The sequence below is a fragment of the Chinchilla lanigera genome, unplaced genomic scaffold (assembly GCF_000276665.1).
Source record: "Chinchilla lanigera isolate Chin_1 unplaced genomic scaffold, ChiLan1.0 scaffold00018, whole genome shotgun sequence".
NCBI lineage: Eukaryota > Metazoa > Chordata > Mammalia > Rodentia > Chinchillidae > Chinchilla > Chinchilla lanigera.
In genome coordinates this window covers 15,922,810-15,949,440 of record NW_004955419.1, presented here as the reverse complement: position 1 = coordinate 15,949,440, position 26,631 = coordinate 15,922,810, and the positions used below count along the sequence as shown (strand labels likewise).

The following is a 26,631-nucleotide window of genomic DNA, read 5'->3' as shown; positions in this document are numbered from 1 at the left end:
AAAGCCTCAAGATTATCTTTCTTTATAGCCAAGTAATATTCCATTATGTAAAAATACCACAACTTTTTTATCCATTCCTTGCTTCCATGATTTAGCTATTAGAAATTGCACTGCTATAAACATGGGGACACATCTATCACTGCGATACAATTTTTTCAGTTCTTCTGGAAAAATACCCAGAAGGGGAATAGTTGGATTGAATGGGACCTCTAGACCTAGTTGACTGAGGAATCTCCAAACTGATTTTCACAGTGGTTTCACCAGTCTACACTCCCACCAACAGTGGAGAAGAGATAAAGATGTTTTAGACAAAATGAAAATTGAGAATTTGCCACCATCATCTAGAGACCAACCTGGGCTACAAAGTGAGCTCAAGGCCAGCCTGAATTGCATAGCAAGACCCTGCTTCAAAAAGAAAAAAAATAAATAAACATAAAAAAAGAAAATTCCAAAGAGGGTTGTCCAATAGGTACATAATATAAACAATAAAATATAAATGTAAATGTAAATGTTCTAATGGTCACATTTTTATAAGCAAAAAAAAGCCCACCTAGGTAGAATTAATTTTAATAATATTGTATTAACCAAGTACAGTATATCCAAAATATGGTCATTTCAACATGTAATTAATATGAAAATCATTAATGAGACGTTTCCTATTTTTTGAGTTGTCTTTGAAATCCAGTACAGACTTCCAGCAGACCTCAATTCGGGCTTGTAGTATTCTGAGGGCACAATGCCCACATGACTGGTGGGTACCATACAGGGCAGCACTGCGCTAAGGAATATTAGGAAAATGATTGTAGGTAGAAGTGTTGAGATGCAGGGAGGGATGGTGAGCTAAATAAGAGGTCAAAGCATGGGCAGGCCTACGGTTCCACAGAAACACTGACCGTCTGAACAACAGTGGTCCTGTTAGAAAAGAAGAGTGACGGAAAGTATTGAACAAATTCTGTTTAACTGAATCGGGCAAGAATATTTCATGAAGAGGTTGTGTAATCGCTTCTGCCTCACATCAAGAAGCACACCACATCACATCAGTGACAGTAAGACTGGGACAGGGAGAAATGGTCATAGAGCCCAATCACAAAGTGAGGCTTTCCCTGCTACTTACCAGAAGTCAGTGTGTGGAAAGAGACCTTGGCAAAACAAGAAACAAGGGCCAAATCTCTGAGGCGGAAGTGTGTCTGGTGTGCTTGAGAAACACTAAGAAGCAAGATTTCCTGTAGTGCAGGCCTGGACTAAATGATTATCTGAGCAGAATTATTTGCTTGGTAACAGTTCTCATCAAAAGAGCGTGTTGCCGGACTCACACCTGCAGTCCCTGCAAGAAGCTGAGGCACAAGGATCACTTAGCCTAAGAAGCTGAAGCCATGTGAGTTCGATTCCTGGTACCAGAAAAAAAAAAAGAAAAAAAAAAAGCTGAGGCCAGCCTGGGCAAAAAGAGAAGAGGAAAGAAAACGTATCCAAATTATTAAATAAATGTTTTCATTAGTGAGAATAATTCAGTTAGAGTTAATCAATAATCCCTGGAGCAAACAGCTTTTGATACTGAACTGGGATCCCCCTGAAGCCCTCCTGCCATTTTTTGCACCTAACTCACCACACCCCAAGCTTTTTTGTACTTGGGCATCCAGGGCCCCACTCCTCTGACAACCGTCAGCAGACTTCCCTCAACTACAGAAGCCACTTTGCCCACCTGTGCAGTGAGTGGCAGATATTTAAGGTTTTGAAAACCCCTGGGCAGCTCCATGGAGGGCTGCTTTGTAAAAGCTGAGCTCCTTTGTCTCAAGTTGGGACAAATTTCCAGCTATAACTTAAATTCCTCAGTTCTCCTGAAAGATACAGCTGAGACTTAAAATATGCCTGAGACTGTACCCTTGCTTGGGTTTTCCTCTTTCACTGTTCTGTGTCTCTACCTATCTCTCATGGGAGCAGTGTTCTAATATGATTTGCATATAAATCCTCAATTCAACGTCTGCACTGGGGAATCTGATACACAAGAGGTCCCTAATGTTGACTACCACATGGTATCCAGAATATGTATGACAGACACACCAATTCTATGTACTCATATTCTTCTATTTTAATAGTTAGATCTTTAATACATTTTGACTTTAGTGCATGGTGAAAGACATGGGTCTAGTTTTAGTCTTCAGTATGTGGAAAGCCAGTTTCTCCAGCACCATTCATTAAAGAGACTATCTTCCAGTGAACACATTTGGTGCCTTTGTCAAGAAAGAATGGCTATCATCAAAAATCAATCAATAACAAGTGCTGGAGGGGCTGTGGGGAAAAAGGAACCCTTTTCCACTGTTGGAGTGTGGACTGATGCAACCACTGTGGAAATCAGTATGGAAATTATTTTAAAAACTAGGATTTGAGGTCCCATTTGATCCAGCTATTCCTCTTCTGGGTATTTTCCCAGAAGAATCAAAAACATCATACCATAGTGATATATGTGCTGCCATGTTTATAGCAGCACAATTTGTAATAGCTAAACCTTGGAAACAACCCAAATGTCCATCAACCAAGGAACTGATTTTTTAAAATGTGTTTTTTTAATACAGTGGAGTACTACTCAGCCATAAAGAAGGATGGACTGGAGAGTTTTACAGGTAAATGGATGCAACTCAAGACTATACTCATAAGTGAAATAAATCAGACCCATATATGTAAACATCATATTGTCTCACTAGTGTGAGAAATTGAATAAGTAAATAGGATCTAAAATGTACACTAGAGATTGTGAATTGTGAAGAAACTGTTCAAAAGAAAAGATAAATTGTGATGGAGGAAAGGGGAAAGAATTGAAGGGATAAAAGAAAAAATATATTTATACACAGATAGTTAAGATAGTTATACAACTAGTTTCTCGCAGTTCATTGAAAAGGAAGGTTTGTGCTAATATTGTTTGGACAAGATATCATGCCTATATCTTGTACTTGAATAAGTACTATGAAGACAACAATACACAATATATTAATTATTGTAACTCTCTTACTAACCTGTTTTGAAACTTTTACTGCATTTTTTCTCTTTAAAATTAAACAAATCCAATACTATAAAATCATACTCAAAACTGTCCTGGAATTTTTCCTATTTTCATGTGACGTTATGGAGTTTCACTAGATGTGAACAATAAGTAATTCATGTTGAACAGTGCAAAGCAGATCTGTGAGTGGAATGTTCCATTCAGGGTATAATTCTGTACATGTCACGGTGTTTAGCCACGTTCATACATGCAGCACTATGGAAAACTCAGCTGTGCATCACTTTTCTAGATGTGTAAAATGTCCATGGTTCTTGAATACAAGCAAATCAGTCACCATTTCTAAAGACTGAATGTGGCACTTATTGTTTCAGAGACAATGGGCCCAGTGTTGAGCACTCAGACTACATGTTCAAAAGGAATCTTTGTCTGCTTCACATGAAAATAATTAGACTCTATATTTGTTGGAAAAAGAGCAGTCCAGCAGCTTTCACTCAAAGAAATCAGCCCTGACAGTCTTAAGTTACAACTGTTAAATCAAGCTGTACGTAGCCACTGAGTAAATGCAAGCCAGAGACTTCTAAGAGAGGCTGCAATAAAATAGCAGCAAAGAGAAGCAGCGCTCACCTCTCTTGGACCATTTTTAACCCCTGGGAAAGTCATTTTACAATTATATAAGTGTTTTTCAAGCACATCTCTGCAATAACTTTTTATGAAGTTTCTCCAGTGACACTGTTTATAAATGTAGCACATGAGGATTTGAAGCTCTGCAAGCAGTGCAGAGAAACCAGCAGGTTGCACTCTACTATTGCTTAAGAAATCTTCTGGAAATTCTTTTGCTATATTTCATCATTGTCTTTTAAAGGAGATGATAGGTAGATATTAATGAGATACCTCTCTAACCTTATATTAACAGTATAACATTGTACTGTTGGGCAAGGAAAATATATATATATATATATATCCAGGAATGCTGAAAAGTAACTGAACACACAAATGGGATAATCCTAAAACCAGTACCATAGTGTCTCACAGAGGTTCCCCCTTAAACTAACCAAGTCTTTAAAAAAAGTTAAGAGAAGAAACCGTTGTTTTAGAAGCACCCATGTATAGACATACAATCAATGTGCTAATTAAAGTTGTTCACCAAGCAAGGCCACTAGGAGAATAAGTTAGCTAGATGTGTTCTTTAGTACAATCCATTTTACAAATCTATCCTGATCTCCTCTCTTTTGAAAATATTTTTATTATATTTTTAAAAGTAAAACTCAATTCAGAATAAAATGTCTTCAAAACGCTGTATCCTAAATGCTAACTACATGAAAACATGCAGGAACTCAATATATGGTAAATCCTGTATTTATAAACTTAGAGTGATTCGGCTACAAAAAAATTTAAATACCTCCACCCTAAAACTCACATTTAAAAAGCCAGAAGGTAAATTAAAAATGTAGAAATTTCACAACTAACATCATAGCCAAATGTCTTATTTCCCTAACATATTTTAAATAAGTCAGAAAAAAGATTACAGTAAGAAAAAGATGGAGAGTCCTCTAAAGATGAAAGGATGTGAAAAACTATTCATGAACAATGAAAATGCCAGAGTCACTTTGATCAGAAGATGATTATAATCCCTCATAGTAGAAGTATTTATTGACACTACACTGAAATTTCATTTTTACAATGGTCAAAATGCAAAAGATCAAAGTAAAAAAGAAAATAGGCCTTGCTGATAAGAATATGCACGCATAAAAAGAGAGAGACACTATATGGGGGGCTCTACATCCTCTGTCTCCACATGTGTGTACGAGTGTGCAACCTCTACAGAGTGCAATTTGGCCATTTAACCAGTAGAAATCTACAAGCTTTTGATGAGCAATTCCTCCTGGTAACTTATCTTAAAGATATATCCTACCTGTGTGAAAAGTTGTACCTACATCTGCTTTAGTTTGCATGTTGAGGATCCCCTGAAGGTTTGTACAAGAGCACTTGGTCACCAAAGTGGCAGCATGGGAGGTGCCATGAACCTTTAAGAGGTGAGGCCTGTGGGAGGTCCTCAGACTGAGAGTGTGTCCTTGAGGGGAATTGTGGGACCTCAGTTTTGGTCTTTCTCGCTGCTTCCTGGCTCATCATGTGACCGCTTGTTCCACTCTGACAGGTACTCTTACCGCTGTGTTATGGTTTGTGTCTGGGTGTCCCCCCAAAGCCTCATGGGGCCATGGGGCAGGCTTTTAGAGTTCGATTGATTATCTGTGTGAGAGCTACACCCGCCCTGCGGTGGATAGTTTGCATATGTAAGGGAGAGCAAGAGGCTGCTTGCAGCGATTCCTGGCTTTTGTGTTTGTTGCTTTGCTGTGTTCTGTCACCATGAGCTGTAACTCTCTGCCATGTGCCAGTCTGCCTTGTAATCTGCCAAGTATGGACTGAAACCTCCACAAACTGTAAGCGAAATAAACCTTTCCTTCCTTAATTTTGGGCATAAAGTATTTTGTCCCGGCAACGAGAGAAAAGTAACCAAGACACGCTATCATTCCCTGCCCTCACAAGAGGCCAAAACCAATGAGGCTGCCTGACCTTGGATGGAAACTTCCAGATGTATGACCCAAAATAACCCTTTTTCCTAAGTAGCCCATCTCTCAAATTTTTTGTTATTTGTGACTAGACGCTCACTGATACAACTATAGCTGCATCGTATCTATATCCATCAGTCTCTTGTTTATAAATTCTCAGTGGACAGATAAACAAAAGTGCAGCAAAAGTTGCTTCCAGGAAGGGCAATTGGTAGAGGGATCCTAGGAAAATAAGGAGATTATTTCCTCCGTTTGTAGTCATGTGTGTTCCTTGGACCTTAACCCTTACAGAAATTTGTTAAGATAACTGTCATGCACTACAGTTTGCTTTTTAAACTTTCCATTCATGATAATTAATGAAACTATAAATTTAAACTTTTCAAATTTTCATTGTATATACTTGTTGGATAAAATGTGATGTTTTGGTATGTGAATATGTGGTGGAATAATCAAGTAAAGCTAATCCACACATCCATCACTTCAAATATTTATTGTTACTTTCTGATAAGAACATTTGAGCTGCCTTTTTCATTATTTTGAGATACACAACACAGTATTATTAAGTGTAGTCACCATGCTGTGCCATAGATCACCAGAACTTATTTTTCTAATCTTACTGAAATTTTGAATACTTTGGGTGATGTTTCTCTTTTCCTTACCAACCTCTGTGCTCACCAGCCTCAGATAATTACTTCCATGAGTTCAGTTTTTTATATTCCAGGTGTGTATGATTGTGCAGTGTTTTCTCTTAGTGCCTGGCTTATTTCACTTAGCATAAGGTCCTGCAGGTTCATCTATATTGTTGCAAAGGATGGGATTTCATTCTTTTTATACATACAAACACGAGAGCAAAGATGTCTCTATGATGTGCTGAGGCCAATTCCTTTATATATAGCCCAAAATTGGAATTGCTAAATTGTATGGCAATTCCATTTCTAGTTTTTAGGGGAAACTCCAAACTGTTCTCTAGAGTGACTGCATTTCATGAGAATTGTTAAAAGCGCCTTTTTTGTTAGTGCATGTTTGCAGTATGTAATGACTACATTTACCATGGGGAGTTGGTGCATACATTCTCTTCCCCCACGCTGTTCCCTCCAACTCTCCCCCCCATTTCCAAAAGTTCTATCTCCATTGCTTCTCTTCAACTTTTTTAAAATCCTTTTTTCAAAATCCTTTTTTCTTTCCTTCCCTCCTCCCTACCTCCATCTTTTGTTCCCGTTCCCACTTAAAATAGATCTCCCTAATTCCTAATATCTATCTTTTATTTTGCTCTTTATTTAAACTTTGAGTTTCTCATATAAGAGAAACAATGCAATACTTAAACTTGTGTGTCTGATTTATTTCACGTACCATTACAGTCTCGGGGTACATCCATTTACCTAAAAATACCTGAAGTTTTTCCTTCTTTATAGCATAGTAGTACTCTACTGTGTATAAATAACAAATTTTCTTTATCTGTTTATCTGTTGGTGGGTATAATAGGCTGTTTCTGAGATTTAGCTACTCTACATTGTACTGCTACTAATACGGGTATGTATGTATCACTGTAGTATGATGAATTTAACTTTTCCAGCAAGATACCTAAAAAGAATAGCTGGGTAAAATGGAAATTTTAGTTTTTCTTTTTAGAGGAATCTTCATACTGGCTTTCATGAAGAAGTGTTTCTTTTTCTGTACATCCTTGGCAGTATTTGTTATTGGTTAATTTCTTGATGATGGCCATTCTTTATAGCAGAGTAGTACTCTATTGTATATAGTACCAAGCTAAATCTTGGAAATAGCCTATATGTGATAGATAGATAGATAGATAGATAGATAGATAGATAGATAGATGATAGATAGATAGATAGATACATAGATAGATAGATAGATAGATAGATAGATAAGAGAAAGAAGTAAAAGATAATGTAATCCAGAATGGACAATGTATCATCTAAAAGTGTACCTTAGTATAATTGTCTTAGGTGTTTTATATGTTCTTTGGCATATTATTCTGGTTTTCAATCTGTACATATGATAGTTAACTTTATAAGGTCTTATGAAATAAATAAATGAATCTGATGGTGGAAAAATAAGTGGTAGAGGGATGGGGAAAAAAACAAAGGCATTGAAAGGTGTTATATACATGTACCAATCCCCTACAGTGAATGCAATCTTTATGTACTGAAAACATGTGCTAGCAAAGGTCAAAAAATTGAAGGGTCTAATTTTTGCTATTGCTGTTCTTTGTATATTCTTGATATTAGTCCTTTGAGAAGTAATAGGACTGCTGGCAAAAACTTTTTCTCATTCTATAGATTATCTCTTCACTCTGTTGGTGGTTTACTCTGCTGTGCAGAAATTTTTTAACTTCACATGATCCTATCTGTTAATCCTATTTGTTGGTTCTAGATGTTATTCCTTGTGCATCTCGGGTTTTGTTCAGGAAGTCTTTGCCTATACTTTTGTCTTCAAGAGTTTTACCTAGTTTGCTGGGCATACTGGCACACACCTGTAATACCAGCATTCAGGAGGCTGAGGCAGGAGGATCCCTGCAAGTTCAAGGCCAGCCTGAGTATAAGACCAGCCTGAACTACATTGTGCAACCCTATCTCAAATAACAACAATTTAAAAAAGACAAACAAACAAAAAGAGTTTTATCTAGTTTACCTTCCAGGAGATGCTGTTTCTGTTTTAATATTTAGATATTTCATCCATTTTGATTTTAGTTTAGTACATGGTAAGAGATATGGTTCTAGGTCCAATCTTTGGCATGTGGATAGGCAGTTTTCCCAGCACCCTTTGTTAAAGAGGTTATCTCTCCTCCAGCAATAATATTTGGCCCCTTTGTCAAAGATAAGGTAGCTGAGTGGGCCTGGAGTTGTTTTTGCATCCTCTGTTCTGTACCATCGATCCACAAGTCTATTTTTTGTTTATTTGTTTGCTTGCTTGTTTTTGCTTTTGCTTTTTGGCAATACCATGCTGTTTTTATCATCATAGCTTTGTAGTATCACATGAAATTTGGGATGGTGGTGCCTGCTGCCTTGGCCTTGTTCCTATTCAATGTCTCTTCTTGTTCCATATGCATTTTAGGATTGTTTCCTCCAGTTATTTGAGGAATGCTACTGGTATCTTGATTGGGGTTGCATTAAATCTACATAGCAGTTTTGGAAGTATGACCATTTTCATTATATGGGTTCTGCCAACCCAGGATCAGGGAATATCTTTCCATTTCCTGATATCTTCTTTCATCTCTTTTTTCAGAGTACTATAGTTTTCATTATAGATATCTTTCACTTCCTTGCTTAGGTTAATTCCTAAGTATTCAAATTTTCTTGATGCTATTGTGAAATAGCACCTAATTTCTCTCTCAGTGAGTTTGCTATTAGTGTACAGGAATGCTATTGGCTTTTGTGTGTTGTTTTATATTGGGCTCTGCTACTAAATTTGGTTAATTAATTCTAGGGCTCTTTTGGTGGAGTTTTTATGTCTTCCATATAGAGGATCGTGTCATCAGCAAATAATAATAATCTAACTTCTTCCTTTCCTATCCGTACCCCTTTTATTTTTCTCTTGTCTAATTGCTCTGGCTAAGGTTTCAAAAACTATATTGAATAGGAGTGTTGTTAGTGAGCATCCTTGTCTTGTTCCTAATTTTCAGAGAGAAAGCTTTGAGCTTCTCTCCATTTAGTGTGATGTTGGCCATTGGTTTGTCATAGACAGCTTTATCAGGTTGAGACAAAGGCCTTCTCTTCCTATTTTCTTCAGGGTTTTTATCATGAATGGATGTTGGGTTTTGTGAAATGCTTTTTCTGCATTGCTGAGGTGATCATACGCTTTTGGTGTTTGCTTTTGTTTATGTGGTATATCACATTTATTGATTTGTGTATGTTAAACCATCCCTGCATCCCTAGGGCTAATCCTACTTGATTATGATGTATAATCTTTTTGATGATTTGCTGCGGTCTGTTTGCCAGTATCTTATTGAAGATTTTTGCATCTATGCTCATGAAAGAGATTGGCCTGTAGCTCTTTTATTTTTTGGTTGGGTTCTTTTCTGATTTTTGAATTAGGTTAACACTTGCTTCCAGGAATGACTTTGGGAGCATTGCTTCCCTTTCAATTTCATTAAAGTACCTTTTTCTAAGCATGAATTTGAAGTATGATGAAAATATAGCATGTGCTTCTGTTATTTGACTCTAAGTGACTCACAGAATTATTTTGGCAGGAACTGGAGTCTAGCTTGGTGGTACAGCATGTGCTCAGCACACACAAGGCTCTGCGTCCAATCCCTAGCACCAAAAACAAAAGTTAAGTTTTAAAAACTACTCTGGCTTGAAGCATATTTATAAATAACTCAGATTTCTTGTAGGTTATGGACAGTAGATATGCCTTCTCTTTGACACCATAATGCCCAAAATATGCTTTGTTCTTTTTAATTTTTGTGCAATACCTTTTCAGGGTGATGTGGGAACACAGAACAATGAAACAATGTATATTATATCATTGTTCATCTTAAAGTGTGCACAAAAGACCGCACAGTGGATTCAAAGTTTGCCAATTCTGCCATTTTGTTTAGTGCATCGCCTAAGTGTGGAATGCCACTATGGTAAAAGTATTATATTATCTTCATCAATCTGAGAGTGAGAGAATCAAGTACATTGCCCAAGACAGATCCAGTACTAGCAACACACAGGGATGGTATGTAAACCCTGGTATATCTGCTCCTCGATGTAGAGTAGATGTCCGGCCAATAAGAATCATGAATAAATTATGTAAACAAATTATGAATAAATTACAGTTACATAAACAATGTGTGTTCTTAATCAATGCATTTAAGTGAGAATCAATGAGGGTACAGCCTTCCAAAAATATTTATAAAAAGATATAATAGCATTAAGTGTAGATGGAATAAAAAGACTTAACCTTGATTCTATTAGCACAAAAGATCAAAAATTAATACAAGAATCTTTTGAGGTTCAGCTTTTTTTTTTTTTTTTTGTCTTTTTGAGATAGGATCTCACTATGCAATTCAGGCGAGCTTTGAGCTCACTTTGTAGCCCAGGCTGGTCTCAAACTTGCGACGATCCTCCTGCTTCAGCCTCCCGAGTGCTGAGATTACAGGTGTGTGCCACCATGCCTGGCTGAGGTTCAGTTTAAATAAGATTGAAAGCCATTTTAATGCTACATTAGCATTGCCAGAGAGAAAAAATAAATCATCCTAATTGATGTTCTATATTTTGCAAATACTGGTCAAATATTTGTTACTTCTTTTAGGTCAAACTTGCACAATGAATTACCTGTTGAATAGATTTGAGTTTTTATGTCTACTTTTCAGTATCTGATTTTAAAGGAAAACTGACTGTCCATCACAGCAGGCACCAAACTGGAGAGAAATAGCAGGAAAGACTTGGAACACGAATTCTTTTTCAGTCCTGAAGAGATGCTGTCCAGCAGGCTTGGGTCAGAGGGCTGGGCACTGCTGGGTCAGGTCACATGGCTGATCTGGAGTGAACTTGTTTTGTGAAGAAACATGATTTCTAGCTATGAAGCTGTTCTTCCTGTAACTTTTTTAGCAGCAGTTAAATCCATTCCAAAATGACAAGCAGCAGAAAAGAACATTCTGAGTAAACTGCAGATGAATGGGAGTTTTCCTTTGCCTCCTTGGGAATATTATGAGCTTCTTACAAAAGGGGTCACATCCTGTTTCTTTCCCTGGTTGCTACAACTGTGGTTTGTACACTGGCTATATCACTAACGCGAATTTATAACCCAAAAACGCCAAAAGAAAAAAATCAGTACTCCACAACTATGCACTTTTCTTTCCCCAAGTTTCAGCAAGTAGTGTTTTAAGTCATCATTATTTTTTTGCAGTGAAACAAAATCCACATATCTTTTTCATGTCCTACTGTTAGCACAGAAAGTGAATTACAGTACTGACCTAAGCGAAAGGAGTTGCAAATTCAACATTAATAGAAAACAGTCAAGCACTGTTAAGGGTATTCCTGATCAACAGTGCCCCCTAGTGGACTTTAAAAATTACCATGAGCCTGAAAGTCAAAATAAATTAAATCATGCTGGAGAAAGTAAACTAGAACACAGTCATACATTTACCCTTTTAAGCTATTGAACATCTTTTAAATCTCTTTGAGTTAACGTATTTACTTTACCAATATATTTGTGTTCCTTTATATTAATAATACGGCATTTAAAAAGTCACATTCGAGGCAGGGAGAGGATGTCAGGGATTACGAAGAGGTAATGCAAGGTACAAATATGCATTTCTCTGAAGAAAAGAGAAGAAGAGATAAGGAAGAAAAAGAAGGATGTGGAGGAGAAAACAGACTCACTGCTTCCAGAATATAACAGCTAGAAAAATATCAAGAACCTGGATAATAATAACAGGCAATTTCATCTGAACCAATACCCAGTTCTGTTAGATTTCTCATAAGAGACCTCCGATAGCCAACGTTCTCCTCCATAACATGCTAGCATTGATGACCTCTGGCCCCCAAATGGTGCTTTTGTTCCTCTAATGCCCCAGGAGTTGGATATTAGCTTTCTTTGTTTAAATGATCATGGCTCTTCCCCAAAGTTTCTTATCTCTGAGAATTCAGGGTACTGGAGGGTCATAAGAGTAAAAATATGCTCCAAAGGAGAAGGTTCACAGCTAAGCCAAAGCTATTGCCCAACAACTGCAGCACATGCTGTGCTTAGTAGAATTCCTCTTGCTAGACCCAACATGGAACATCCGTCACGCATTTACATTCTCATCTTCATTCTCTTCCTGTTTTTTCATTTTTTTTTGTTTGTTTTTTTATTTGTTTGTGTCTGCTTTTGTTGTGGTTGTGGTTTTTGTTGTTTGGTTTTTTTAGACAGGGTCTCGCTATGCCGTTCAAGTTGACTTTAAACTCACTACTGTGCTGTGGCTGGTTTTGAACTCACTGTGATCCTCCTGCTTCAGCCTGCAGAGAGCTGGGATTGCAGGCATGCACCGCCAGGCCCAGCCTTCTTTTCTTGTTTTGCCGAGAGTTTATGTGGACTTCTTATCTCCTCTTTGAATCCCGTTGTTCATCAACACTGACTTCACTATTCTGAAGAATGTGCAGGTTGGTGCTCTATCTTGTCAGGTTTTATCATGACTTCTGTATAAAAGAAAATCAGCAGAACCTAAATTATATAGGAAGAGACAGGTAGGCTTGAAGGAATAAGGGAACCATTCACAATTACCCACGTGTTATAGATTAGTATCAGAATCTCACTGGATCTGAGTCACAGTCCATTCTATATAACCCTATTTTTGTTCATTATTTAATAAGTTATGCATGTTTCTCTTCCTATTTTGGTATCTTCAAAAAATTAAAAAGTGAAAAGTGAAAAGGCTCCCTCCATAAACTGCTTTGGAAATGTATGTAGATGAGCCCAACACTTGATATTCAATATTCCATTTTCCAAAGTGTAGTGATAAGGAGAACCCTTCCGTCTTCCTAGAACTAATTCTTACTTTTGTGTATACTGCACATGCTCTCCGTAACAAGGCACAATGCTGAAGAATTTCAGCAATCTTCAAACCAACTCTCAGGTCTTATAGAAAGTCTGCGTGTTTTGAGTAAATAAATCTGCCTAAAGCTGCTGTGTTTTCAGGACTATCTTTAGTAAAAGCAACATAACTGAAAATTAACACTTTGTTTTTGTTCCACTAAAGTAAATGAATGTGTGGCAAATCTAAACAGAAAGAACAAAGCTGATAAAAAGTAGCAACCTCATCCAAACTTTATCCAAACAACGTGGAAAGAGAGTAAAACAACCATAAGACAAAGTTTATTCCTTGACTGTTGAGCTACATGAAATCAGTCAAGACAGGACACAATGTGCATTCGGAGACATGCAAAACAATATTAAAATTATGACATAGTCTCATAATGGAGTACAATGCAACAGTTAAAAATGATGCAGCTCTATATTTATTCAGATGGGGGAAGTCATATTATGTGAAAATGCAAAAAGAATGTATACATGATTATTTTACATTGTATTTATCCTATTTCTGAGAGACTGTTTTCAAACTGATAAACGCTTCCTTTCTCAGCTTTACATTCTGCAAATTCCCTTTTTTTCAGATGCCTGCAGAATCCACCCGCATGTTTTCTTCCAGCTCCTGCTGGCAGATGTCAAGTAGATCCTGCAGAACCTTTGAGGCCGTGTCCTTTCACCCCCTTTCAAGGACAATATGTCGTCACCTGGGTAGTATTGCGACTTAACCCCACTCATTGGCTCTTGTGTCTCCAGATCTTGACTGGGAAAAGCTGCCTTAAGGGGAAGAGCCCCTTGCAGCATCTTCAAGCAAGGAAGGGACATTTGCCCTTAGTAGGTGGAGAGGATTTCTTCAAGTTCAACGGGCCCAGGGAAATCCAGAGATTGAGACTTTCAGGAGATGTCAATATCACTGTCTTCATCCCAGGTGTGAGGGTCCCATTGCCTATCTGGCTTGGTTTAGATCAGCTTCATAATTTAACTCAAGAGTCTCTATGAGATACCAAGCAGGCCGTCTGGTTCACATTTTGATTGTAACTTCTACTTTCACGTCCTGAATGGACACCAGTCAGTGCCAATTACAACCAATCTAAAATTTGGGCAGAATTTAACAGAATTTAACTGAATCACCTGCTTAAAGATCCTACATCCAATTACAGTCACATTCTGAAGGAGTGTTAGGAGTTAAGGCGTCAACATACATTTGGGAGGAACAAAATTTAGCCTGCAGAACAAGGTGATTCTCAAACAGTAAAGTCTGAGAATGAAAACCATATGGTGCACAAGAAGTCTAGAGAGATATGCATCAAATTGATTACTTATCATTAACAAAGTCCAATGTTGCTGGTCCTGCTGGTCCACAAGCCACGTTTGAATAGTACTGCTATTGGTGTACTGTAAAAAAAATGGGCAAGATTCAGCATTACTTGGCACATATGGCTTTATTCCAATTTTCTAGTGTTTGCATTAACCCTTCTTATGGTTTGTGTCTGGGTGTCCCCCCAAAGCTTCATGTGGTCATGGGGCAGGCTTTTAGAGTTTGATTGATTATGGGTGTGAGAGCTCCACCCACCCTGGGGTGGATAGTTTGCATATATAAGGGAGAGGAAGTGGCTGCTTACCTCCTTTCCTTCCTTTTTTGTGTTTGTTGTTTTTGCTGTGTTCTGCCGCCATGAGCTGTAGCCCTCTGCCATGTGCCACTCTGCCTTGTAACTTGCCAAGTATGGACTGAAACCTCCACAAATTATAAGCGAAATAAACCTTTCCTTCCTTAATTTTGGGCATTAGGTATTTTGTCTCAGCAATGAGAGAAAAGTAACCAAGACAACCCTAAAGATGAGGCTGGATGGGGTGAGAAGACGGTCAAAGAGAATAATACTACAGCATATTACACTGATAGTTTTACAGGCATATATCTATTAACTGATTGTACAATTCAAAGAACTAACATGTGAAATTATTTTTTTCAAAAATAGTGTGCCTGGAAAATATTTGTGTAAAAATATGACAGCCCCTACTTATCAAGGTCTCTCTTATACTAGATTGCTGTTCTCTGCATGTAAATGCCATCCTGTATCAGTTGTTTTCCCAACACTATGACAAAAAATACCTGACATCCATAATTAAAGGAGGAGAACGGTACTTTGGCTCACAGTTTCAGTGGAGTCAGTCCATGATCAGCTGAGGCCAAGACAGAAACAGTACGGCAGATGACATGGTGGGAGGAAGCCATTCACCACACGGTGACCAGGAAGCAGAAAGAGAAGTGAGGAGGAAGGAGACACAGTACACCTTCCAAGTCATGCCGCCTATGACCGACCCCTTCCAAGTAGACCTCCAAATGTGAGACTTTGTGGGAACATCCAAACCATGACGCGGTTAGTGATAACTTTTGCCTAAAAGACAACAAGTACTAAAAGGAAAATGGAAAAGGATGTTCATAAAATGCTTAATTCTCCTAGAAGCACAGTTGGTAGCAATATGACAGTGGCAGTAGCCTCTTGTGGACCAGGATTTGGCACAATAAGTACTACATAGGTAATACATTCCATCCGGCATGAGTAGATACTACGGACATAGCTCCGACTCATGCAGAGTTGCACTCAGAAGCCCCTCAGTTCTTCATCATTACACTATTCCCTCTGTGCCAAGCGCCAGTCTCTGACTAATCCTCACTGATCTGGAGGGAGCTGGGTTTCAGGGGACTTTATCAGATTTAGAAACTGAGAGGTGCTGCTACCTCGGAAGCACACACAGGTGAAATAAGACACCCTGGGACTCAGCCTCACAGGTAGGCTGGATTTGGAGCCAGCTTGTGAAAATAAAATTGAGAATAATTTGTCAGAGAACTTTTCTTCTCAGAAAGCTTCCTAAGGGGAATTTGAAGTAGAAGTGAAATTGATTGCATCTCTTGAGTAACAGTGAAATACTGGTAGATGAGTACAGTTCAGAGTACTCATAAAAGGGTCCTAGGAATAGTACGAAGAGTCTCAGAAACTTTCTGTACTTTTAATATTGCAAGTACAATGAAGCTTCATAAGGAGATAAGAGTAATTAAAACTAATATTTCTGCTGGAAACTGTGGGATTTGCCCTATAACTGTCTCTCTGAATGTGGCCTTTGAGCTACCTGCGTGAATCACCCAGAGAGTTTGCAAAAGGGTACAGTAGTTTTAAGATCCTGCTCCAGATCTACTGACACAGAATTACCAAGAGTGAGCCTCAGGAGACTTCGTTTATAACAAGTGCCATAAATCATTGTTATCCACTTTAAAACAGAAAAAGACTCCCAAAAGACGTCTGAGGTCTCACAGTCCACAAAGAAAAATAATGTAACTATGCAGTCTTTTATTTTATTTCTGCCATTTTCGGGATAGAACCCTCATATGGTTGAAATAAACATAAGCAGAGCTCTCCTTATTTCCTCCATTACTACCCCAATCCCTAAATCAGTTCACTACCCTTGCTCTGTAGGCCCCACACCTCTTCTGGGGCAGGAGCAATTAGTATGAGATATTATAACTCAAGCTATTACGGGTTTTTCCTTCAGGGAAGCTCTGGCTTTTCCTCTATAGTGGAAGTGACCATTTCATTGTCTTAGGAGGCATAATGTCCACATCTTGATTACTTTTCTCATTGCTGAGGCAAAATTCCCAACTCTCAAAGTTAAAGGAGGAAAGGTTTATTTTGGATCACAGTTTGTAGAGGTTTCAGTCCATAGTGGGCTGGCTCCAAGGCCGGGTGCACGGAGAGGGGCATTACAGAGGAAAAACAGTCCATGGCAGGGAGAAGACAGCAAAAGCAGAAGCAGGAAGCAAGCAGCAAGAGATGACAACAGCCCTCTTTCTGTCCCTTAATCCTATCAAGGCACACGCCCTTAAGGTAAGTAGAACTCACATCCAAGGTGGGCCTTCCCAATATCCACATCTGGAAATATGCCAAACAAATCAGCGGACTAATTTAGTAATCACACACCCTTAATACCAGCATCACACATTCTAGATTCAGCCACCTATGACCACATGAGGCTTTGGGGGGACATCTAGATACAAGCCATAACAGTTCATGTCTAGGGTTGGGGTCTCCAGGTAAAATAAGTGCTGCCTCTATTTTTCAATATTAAACAAAAAGAAATACTATAACTATAATAAACTAAAGCAACTACAAAGTATTACTTACTAGCATTTAATTCAACACAAGTCAGAACACAGAGGACTGTTACTTGAAAGACTACTCCACACACATATTGTATCTGTGTGTAGCCTAGTTCATTGTTAAAAATTTCAATTTACAAGTGGATTATTAGTTCATTGTCAGATAGTCTGTCACTCAACTCCCCAAGGATCTTCCTTGTATCTTTCCTATGTCTTTCGAGTTGGTGTGGAGATGTTTGGGGGGATCTATTTTTAAAAATCAATAGGTGTATGCGAATGAACTGCTTCCCAAGCATTTTGAATGCTTTATCATAACATCAGTCCTTGTTTCCTCAAGTTACTCCACACTCTTCTTTCTAGATTTTATAGCCACTACCTGGCTGTATATCTTCAAATCTAGCTTGACATCCCTGAAAGATTTAGAAATGTATGTTTTGGGGGGATTATTTATTCCTTCGGTGCTTAGGATTGAACCCAGGACTTTCCCCAAGTTAAGCAAGTCTCTACAACTGACCTATTCTCATCCCTTCTTGTATTTTGTTTTGAGACAAGTTCCCACTAAATTGCACAGGCTGGCCTTAAACTTGCCTTCCTCCTGCCTTACCTGTCAAGTAACTGAGATACAGACATGTTCACTCACCACACATCAGTCTTTAATAAAATGTGAAAACAAACCTAAAGATACTATAAAAATGTAAATTCCGGTACATGAGTATGGAATATCTGTCCAGTTAGTGAGGTCTTCTTTCATCTCAATAATTTTGTATCTTTTAGTGTACACATCTTGCAACTTTGAATTCCTGGGACAAATTTTCCTGAGTATTTTATTCTTTCTTATTACATCTCAAATGGAATTGTTTTCTTAATTTCCTATTCAGATTGTTCACAACTAGTGTAAAAATATCACTAGTTTTTGTGAATTGTTCTTATTTTCCATAGCTTTGCTCAATTCATTTATTAATCCTAATAGTTTGTTTTTCTTTCTCTTTTCAATTGTTTAGAATTTTCTGTCAATAACATTATGTCATCTACCAAGAGATAATTTTACATCTTCATTTTCAATCTGAAAACACACAGACTATCAGGTCTGACCCTAGAAAATTTGTTTTGACCTGGGAACGCCAAAGGACAAATCCCAAGGCCAACTGGCTTCACTAGTAAATTTGAGTAAATATTTTAAAAATTAACACCAAACCTCCCAAAACCCCAACTTTCCCCAAAATACAAAGAAGGGAACACTTCCTAAGTCATTCAGTGAGCTCCCAACTTTTTGTTTCTGTTGTTCAAATTGGATGATTTATGTAGCTCTATTTTTAAATTCAGGTTTTTTTTTTTTCTTTTGCTGTCTACATTCTGTGACTGGGCCCATCAAGCATTGCCTTAGTGACTTTTCTTGTTGCTGAGACAAAATACCCAACATCCAAAATTAAGGGGGATGAGGATGTGGCTCAGCAGCACAAGCACCTGCCTGGCAAGTGCAAGGTCCTGAGTTCGATTCCTGGTACCAAAAAAAGAAAACAAAATTAATGGAGGAAAGATTTATTTAGTTCACAGTTTATGAAAGTTTCAGTCCATAATCAGCTGGCTCCAAGGTAGGGTGACATGGCAGATGGGCAACCATGCATGGCAGTAGAAGATACCAAATACAACAAGAGAAGAGGGGAAGCTGGTGTGCTGTTGGTTCTCCTGGCAAAGATTATCACGTTGGTTTTCCTGATATGAACTCAGCTGTTCTCACTGGAGGAGCTCAGGTCCTCGCTGTCCTTTTCAGGGAGAGCTCTGGTCCTTACCTTGAGTGTTGCTTCCTGGCTCCAGTGCAGATCCCTCAGCCTCCTGACACAGATCTTTCATCCCACTGGTACAGATGTTCTAGCTTCCACCACTGAACTTTGAGCCTTCCCAGTGCAGATCTTAGATACAGACTTGCATGAGACATTGTCGTGGGCTCTAGACCTCCAGCTGAATTCATGGAGGACATTGTCATGGGCTCTAGGTCTTCAGCTGGATGCATGTAGGGCACTGTTATGGGATCGATCTAAGCCCTTAGCCAGATTATTTGTGTCTCTAGTGTGTGGACAGATCTCCTACACTCTTGCATTTGACTTTTTTGGTGGATATTATAAAATAATCCTATAAATTATGTGTCCTGCATTAAATCTTTTCCCTTGTAAACCCTGACTATAGCAAGCATATTTTTATTTCAGTTGTATTTTTTTTAATTCTAAAATTTCCATTTGTAGGGCTGGATGTGGTGGCACATGCCTGCTATCCCAGCACTTGGGAATCTGAGGCAGGAGGTCGCTATGAGTTTGAGGCAGCCTGGGCTATGTAGTGAGTTCAAGGCCAGCCTGAACTACACAGTGAGACTCTGTCTCAAAAAACCAAGAACAATAATAATAATTAATAAATATGTAAAATAATTAATTAATTAATTAAAATAAAATTCCCATTGTTTCATTGTTTATCTTCTGTTTTTTAGTGAGACACTCTATCTTTCTATTTATTTTAAGAATGTTTGTCCCACCTAGAGCATGATTATAATATCTGCCACAAAGCTTTTTTTTATTATCCCAATATCCTTGTCCTGTTGCAGTTGGTATGTGTTGTCTTTTCCCTTTTACATTTTGAGAGTTTCATAATTCCACATAGGTGAGTGATTTTTTTGGATTGCATCTTGAATATTGATTCTTGGTCTTACTAAAATCCAATGGAATTATGGTGTGTGTGTGCATGCATGCATGCGTGTGTGTGAATCAATTAACCTAGTTAGGCTCAGAATTCAGGTTTCTATCCATCTTGTGTCACCTAAGTTTTCAAAGACTTTGCAGAATTATTCAGATCTGCCCTTCCCTGTATACATGCCCTCTATCCGTGACATGTTTGGGACTTAAAAATGGCCTACCCCACAGAGTTCATGATAGATCCGTGCATGTCCAACCTTGATAATGGCCTAGAAGCTCATATATAACTTCACAGAATTTTTTGAATGAGCTCCTTCCTCTCTGTAATCTCTTTCATTTTCTACCTCCTGAAAGTTCCCCTGCTTGGTCCTGTAGCTAAAAAGCCAGTGCTTTTGATTCCCTGTTCTGCAGTGCACGTCACTAGAGCATCTGCCCAGAGACCAGTTGGTGAGAAGCTGGAGGGAGGAAGGAAGGAACAAGGACTTCCCCATTCTTTTGGAATCCTTGTTTCTCCGGTAGGGGAAAGGGTCCCTCTTCCTGTGAATTTCAGATGCCTCCCCAGGCTCAACTCTTGATCCTGCTACTGCCACCGCAGGATTTCCTGGGTGGTTAAGCATCCCAGAAAAAAGGAAATATCAATGAATTTATTTCACTCTTTCTAATACCTAGGGGCCCATTTCCTCTATTTAGGGAGTTTATGTGGACCTAGGGAGTTTCTTTTAAAACTTCTCTTGAAATGCCTCTATTTGCACCCAATTAATAGATTTGTATTTCCTGTTATTCTGGGGTCCCCTGTTAAAGCCATACTGGAGGAAGAGGAGTGGACAGAAAATTCACCACTGGCTTGGTAAAACTTGGAATTCCATTTTCCTTCCCTGGTCAGCCTGCTACCATTTCTTTTTCAGAGTCTTCAATGGCTCCATGCACTCCAAAGCTAGGATTTTTAATTCCTATTAATGGGAAAGACAAAGTAGAAATATTCTTACTTCATTTCAACCTATGCTGGAAGCTGTCTCCATGTTTTCACCCTCTCTCTACTTCAAGGGTTGCTCTTCTTCAATGCTTACTTAGTCACTCTCCCTGATTAGTGGGCTTTAAATATTATTACCATTCCTCTAGGTTCATCTTAATCTTTGCACTCTATTCTCTCTCCCTAGTTAATGTTCATTAACCACATTCATTCCTTAAATTATTATGTACTGTATGTACAAACTTTATATCTCCAGATTAACCTTTCTATTTAATCCCAGACCAGCACATCCAGCCAACTCCTTGATGTCTACTGTATATCTCAAAATAATGACAAATTTCCACATGTCTAAAATACAAATTGTGTTTCACTCTTAAGCTGCTCCCCTTTGAGGATTTCTTCTGTCGGTTCAGGATACCATCAGTCTTCTGTTCTGCAACCGAAACCCCAGAGTCGTCTTAGATATCTTCTCTCTCACCACCCATATTTGGTCTTGCTGACATTACCTCTTAAATTGTCCATTTTACTTTTTACAATAGCTTTCGATCTGTCTGCTATCCTTTTTCTCTACTGCCACTGTGCTAGTTCAAACTTCCACTTGGACCACTACAACTGTCTTCTGTTTGTTCACCCTGTATCACCTCTTGCCTTGTATAATCAGTCTTCCATACTGTAGCTTGAGGAATTTTCTATCAAAATGCTTGCTAAACTAAGGCTCAAGCCATTCAATGGCAGTATAATATATTTAAGGTCTGGGTGGTCTGGCCTTGGCCTGCCTCCATAGGCGCATCACCCGCCACTCTTCCCTCTCTCCCCACCTGCTATCATGTTGGCCTTCTTTTGGTTCCATGTGCTAAAAGATCCCTCTGCCCCTCTGAAAGGAACAGTCTCTATGCCACCCCACAACGTCTATTTTTCATTTGCATCATGGCCCCATAATTACTTCCTATTTAGTGGAAAGGAAAAAGAGAGAAATACGAAATGAAAAGGAGAGAATTCAAATCAAAAAAAAAGGAAAAGGTGGAAAGAAGATTTTTGCCAGAAACAAAGCGTGATCATCTCACAACAGAATTTCTTGCAACTCTGTTGTAAACGCAGATTATTGGGTACCCATCCTAGAGTGGCTAGATCACAATATCTGGGAGTGCAGCCCAGAATTTATATTTTAAATAAACATTTCTATACAAATAAAAGATTTAATACAACTAATTTGAATAATGTCTCTATAATCTTTACATGTTTATAAAGCCATTTATTTTATCACCCTGGTTATTTTTGTCTTCATAATTTGCACAATGATACTTGTTACTTAAATGAAGTAAATGCTTTATTAATTATGCTGGTAAATCCATTTACTGAAGGACTGCTATAAATACAAAAAATGCATAAAAAGCCTTGTGAATTCAATCATCCAATGAAGAAAAAAGTACAAACATGCGTGAAAAACATTTAGGATATGGAAAGTATAATGATATAGATGCAGATAAAATTTGCATACATATCTCTGTGCTCAGAAAAACAAGAATGGCAGGTAAACAAATCTAAGTATGTATGTCTGGATGAACTACTTAGGAAAGTGAGTTTTGAATAACAAGAGTAGTTAGGGAGTTACCACTGTGTAATGAAATAAACTCTGGCCAAGCCAGAAGGCTGCCATTGTTCCAGTTCTGCAGCTGTGTGATATTAAACACATCTTTCAATTTTTCTGTTTTCTCACTTCTATAATCAAGTCCAATCTATACTATCCATTTTGTTTGGTTTTTTGTCGTTTATGTTCTCACTTCATTCAAAAAAGGATTTAAGCAAAAAAGATTATAAGTTTCTTTTGACACTAACATTCACTGCCTCTAATTTTATCAAAATTTCCTCCCAGTGCAAACATTTGATGACTCAGTAGCTCAAAACTTCTCACATGAAACATCAAAGACAGGAAATATTGATAATGTAGACTGGAACCTGCTGTTGTTCTGGGCAATTACTTTGTACTTAACAACTGTAAGATTATAGAGGTAAGGTTCTAAGGGGTTGTATAGCATCTGGAATTTCTCTAGTGAGTCCTGCCAGAGGCACATCCTTGGCAAAACTATAGGATTCCAATCAGAGATGTTCATGTTCTTGATGCAATTATATTTTACCCAGCAGTTTTTTCATAGTGTCTTTGACCTCCTTGTTTCTCAAACTGTAAATTATGGGGTTCAACACAGGAGTAAGCAATCCATAAAGGAAGGAAATGATTTTGTCTACTTCTTGTGAGTTTGATGAAGAAGGCTTTAGGTACATGGACAGGGCAGCCCCATAAAATAAAATCACCACAGTCAGGTGTGCACCACAAGTAGAAAAGGCCTTGTTTCTTCCCTCTGCTGAGCTGATTCTCAGAATAGTGGAAAGGATGAAAACATAAGAGATGCAAATTAAGAGCATTGGGATGGGCAGGAGGAGAATGCTGACCACCAGCATGATCATGTCCATGAGCTGTGAACGGCTGCAAGCTAACCTCAGCACCGCCAGAATTTCACACGTGAAATGATCAATGAGATTCCCACAGAGGGGTGTCTTCAGGGCAAAACTGCTTTCCAGCAGGGCAGTCAGACAGCCCGTCGTCCAGGAAACACTGGCCATCTGTGCACAGACCTGCCGGTTCATGATGGTGGGGTATCTTAGTGGGTTGCAAATGGCCACATAACGGTCATATGCCATCACAGCTAGCAGAACACACTCTGTGGAGCCCATAGCAAGGGAAAGATACATCTGTATAGCACACCCAGAAAAATAAATGGTTTTCTGGGATGACAGCAAGTTCACCAGCAAAGTAGGAACAGAAGCAGATGTGTAACAGATATCCATGAAAGAGAGGTTTCCAAGGAAGAAGTACATGGGCGTTTGAAGGTGCGAGTCTAGGATAATAATTAAAATAAGAGTGCTGTTACCCACGAGGGTAACCAGATACATTATAAGGCTGAAGATGAAGAGAACAATCTCTAATCTTGGATATTTAGCTAATCCCTCCAGGAAAAAAAAGCTCCAAATGGTGACATTCTCTTGTTGCATTTTCCTTCTTTCATCTATAGTCATTTACTATTATTCTCGTTTCATCTAAAGACATAAAGAAATGGATAAAGTGTAATGTTTTGTTAAGACAGTACTCTCAAATTTATTCTTACTAGCCTGAAGACAATTTTACTGCAGGAAAACACAGGATGTGCGCATATTGATCTAAGAGGGAAAAGCAGATTTAAGCTACGTAAACGCTGATTCTTCCACAACAAAATGTAGAAAACAGTGAATCTAAAACAAGATAAACCTGCTTAGTATTTTAATCTCAGCTCATAAGCCTGTCTTTGGCACAGTAGGTTTTCAGTAAAAATTTTAAAGTGACTGAATGAGGAAAAATATAACGACATTGAATAAATTATAAGCGAGGGAAGGAACACTCATAATTTATAATAAAAATTAGCAATAATCTTTACAAAAGAGGGGTGGTGAAAGCAACACATAAATAAATTTTAAGCCAGTACCTATGAAGTTCTGGGTCTAAATGAGCTCTGTCTTTTCCAGCTAACAACTTAGGGGTTTACACACCTGTTTCAAAAAGGATAACATTATTACTGCAAGCATTGTGATTATACATAAGATTCAGTTTTTAAATCGCACAAAATAACCCACTTCACTTAAACACTAACATGTACATTATGCAGTTTAATTCACTATTGAACGCTATACCCTTGTGATTCTAAAAATTTTACACAGATAATACACTTACAAAATTCATGAACATCTAGAAAATATAAACATTAAGCTCCTTTAGAAAAGGACCATATATTTGAGTAAACCTTAAAGATATATTGTTATAAGTCACTTGCAGTATTTTTTACATATCACAACATTGACAAAAGATTGAGAAAACTTACCTTACTTCTGTATTTATATTACTTTTTATCATTTTCAAACATTTTCTTTCTCTGCTAATTCTCTCCATTCTATTATCAAATACATATGTTCTTAGAAATCCCATGCATTGTCACGTTACCATCCTCTTCCTACTCTTTCTTTCACAGATGAATCCTTCAATCATACAGTTAGTTATATTTCAGTCCTCACTTTCTCATTGCTGTCATTTTTTCCTTATATTTCAATTTCAGGCAATGCACTCATTCTCCCAGTTCTCAATATTCAAAGAGCTGGCATAGATGGTGACCATGAAGACAGTAATGTTGTGACAGTATCTTATTTATGATAAAAGCACAAGAATTTCCAAACTTGGGCTAGCAACATTGTTCAGTGGTACAGTGCTTGCCTAACAAGTGAGGCCCTGGGTTCAATCACCAGCACTGAAAACAATGTTTTTCAAATTGTTTTTCTTATATCACATAAACATAGTTGTCTCTCCCTCCACTCTATCTCATTTCCAGCCTGTTAATAAGGACTTTTTTATTTACTTATTTTTTTCTCTTTGAGTCATTAATCCCAATGCAATTGACACTGCACATCCAAACATCGTCAGTGATACTAAATGTCTCTTAAGTATTGTAGAGAATTTTTATCGATATTATTTCCCTCCATGGTGATAGAACATACAGTGCTTTTGCTTTTCTATCATAATAACTGATTCTTTTTCATTTATTAGTTACCAGATTATTTCATAGACATTTATCTGCAAGATTTTCAATTGAATGGATTCCATACCAAAACAATGATAGGTTATTATAAAAGATTACTTTAAAGAAACTTAATTTTTGTGCTACTACTAAGACTAGTAAACACTATTTTTAGAATGAGAAATCAGCCCAGTTGTCTGGGGTTTGATATTTTCTGTTGTTTAAAAATAGTAACCAAGAAAAATTGATCCTCCTGCCTGAATTCTAATTACCCTGTCTCTAACTCCAAATAAAATTTTACAAAATATTTTATATACTTTGTAAAGTCGACTGTGTACAAGAATAAATTCACCCATGCTTTTAAGAAGTTAAATGTTGTTATCTAAAAATCAATGCATTTCTTTCAAATTTCATTTCTTTCAAAATTAACTGATGGCACCATAACTAAAAATATCAAAGGATAGCAACTGAAATGCTATATAAATTTAAACCATTTATTGTTTTGGGGGAATACCTGTTGTCCCTGAACAATTTAAAGTTCAGAAGCTATAATATACAGAGGTCTGAAACTTCAGATCCTTCAGGGATAATGTCCCAAAGATCCAATTATATCAAACTTTCAAAGAGTGAGCAGAAAGTGAACTACAGTTCCTCTAAAACACTTGCAAGGAACTCATAAGAGCAAACTTTTCTTTTCTCCTCTTCCAGCATTTCTTACCCATGTCAAATTTGTTTTGGTAAATAATTATAGAATGGAATACTAAAAAAACTAGTAGGACAAGGTGGTGCAGTTCTGTAATCTCAGTTCTCAGGAGGCTTAGGCATGAAGTTCAGGGTGAGTCCAAGGCCTGTTTGGGCTACATCATGAGTTCAAGGTTCGCTTGAACTACATAGTAAAACCCTGTTTCAAAACAATGAAAAGAAGAAGAAAAGGTATACTTAACAGACCACAGAGAAAAGCTGTCCCTAAAATTCTAAAATATATGCTTTCTCTTTTCTTGTTTTTTTGAGACAGTGTCTTTCTTTTTAGCTCAGACTAGCTTTGAACTCACTATGTAGCCCAGGCTGACCTCAAACTCACAGCAATCTTCCTGCCTCAGCCTCCTGAGTACAGGGATTACAGGCATTCACCACCACACTCAGCTTAATATATGATTT

At 37.8% G+C, this 26,631-nt stretch overlaps 1 protein-coding gene across 1 annotated transcript; it reads right to left on the bottom strand.

Annotated features, from left to right (window-relative positions):
- Positions 1–23,002: 23,002 nt before the first annotated feature.
- On the bottom strand, positions 23,003–23,950 carry LOC102011124 (olfactory receptor 2K2). Its single transcript, XM_013513143.1, has one exon. The coding sequence runs from the start codon at positions 23,948–23,950 to the stop codon at positions 23,003–23,005; it is 948 nt and encodes a 315-aa protein (XP_013368597.1).
- Between the last annotated feature and the right edge of the window lie 2,681 nt (positions 23,951–26,631).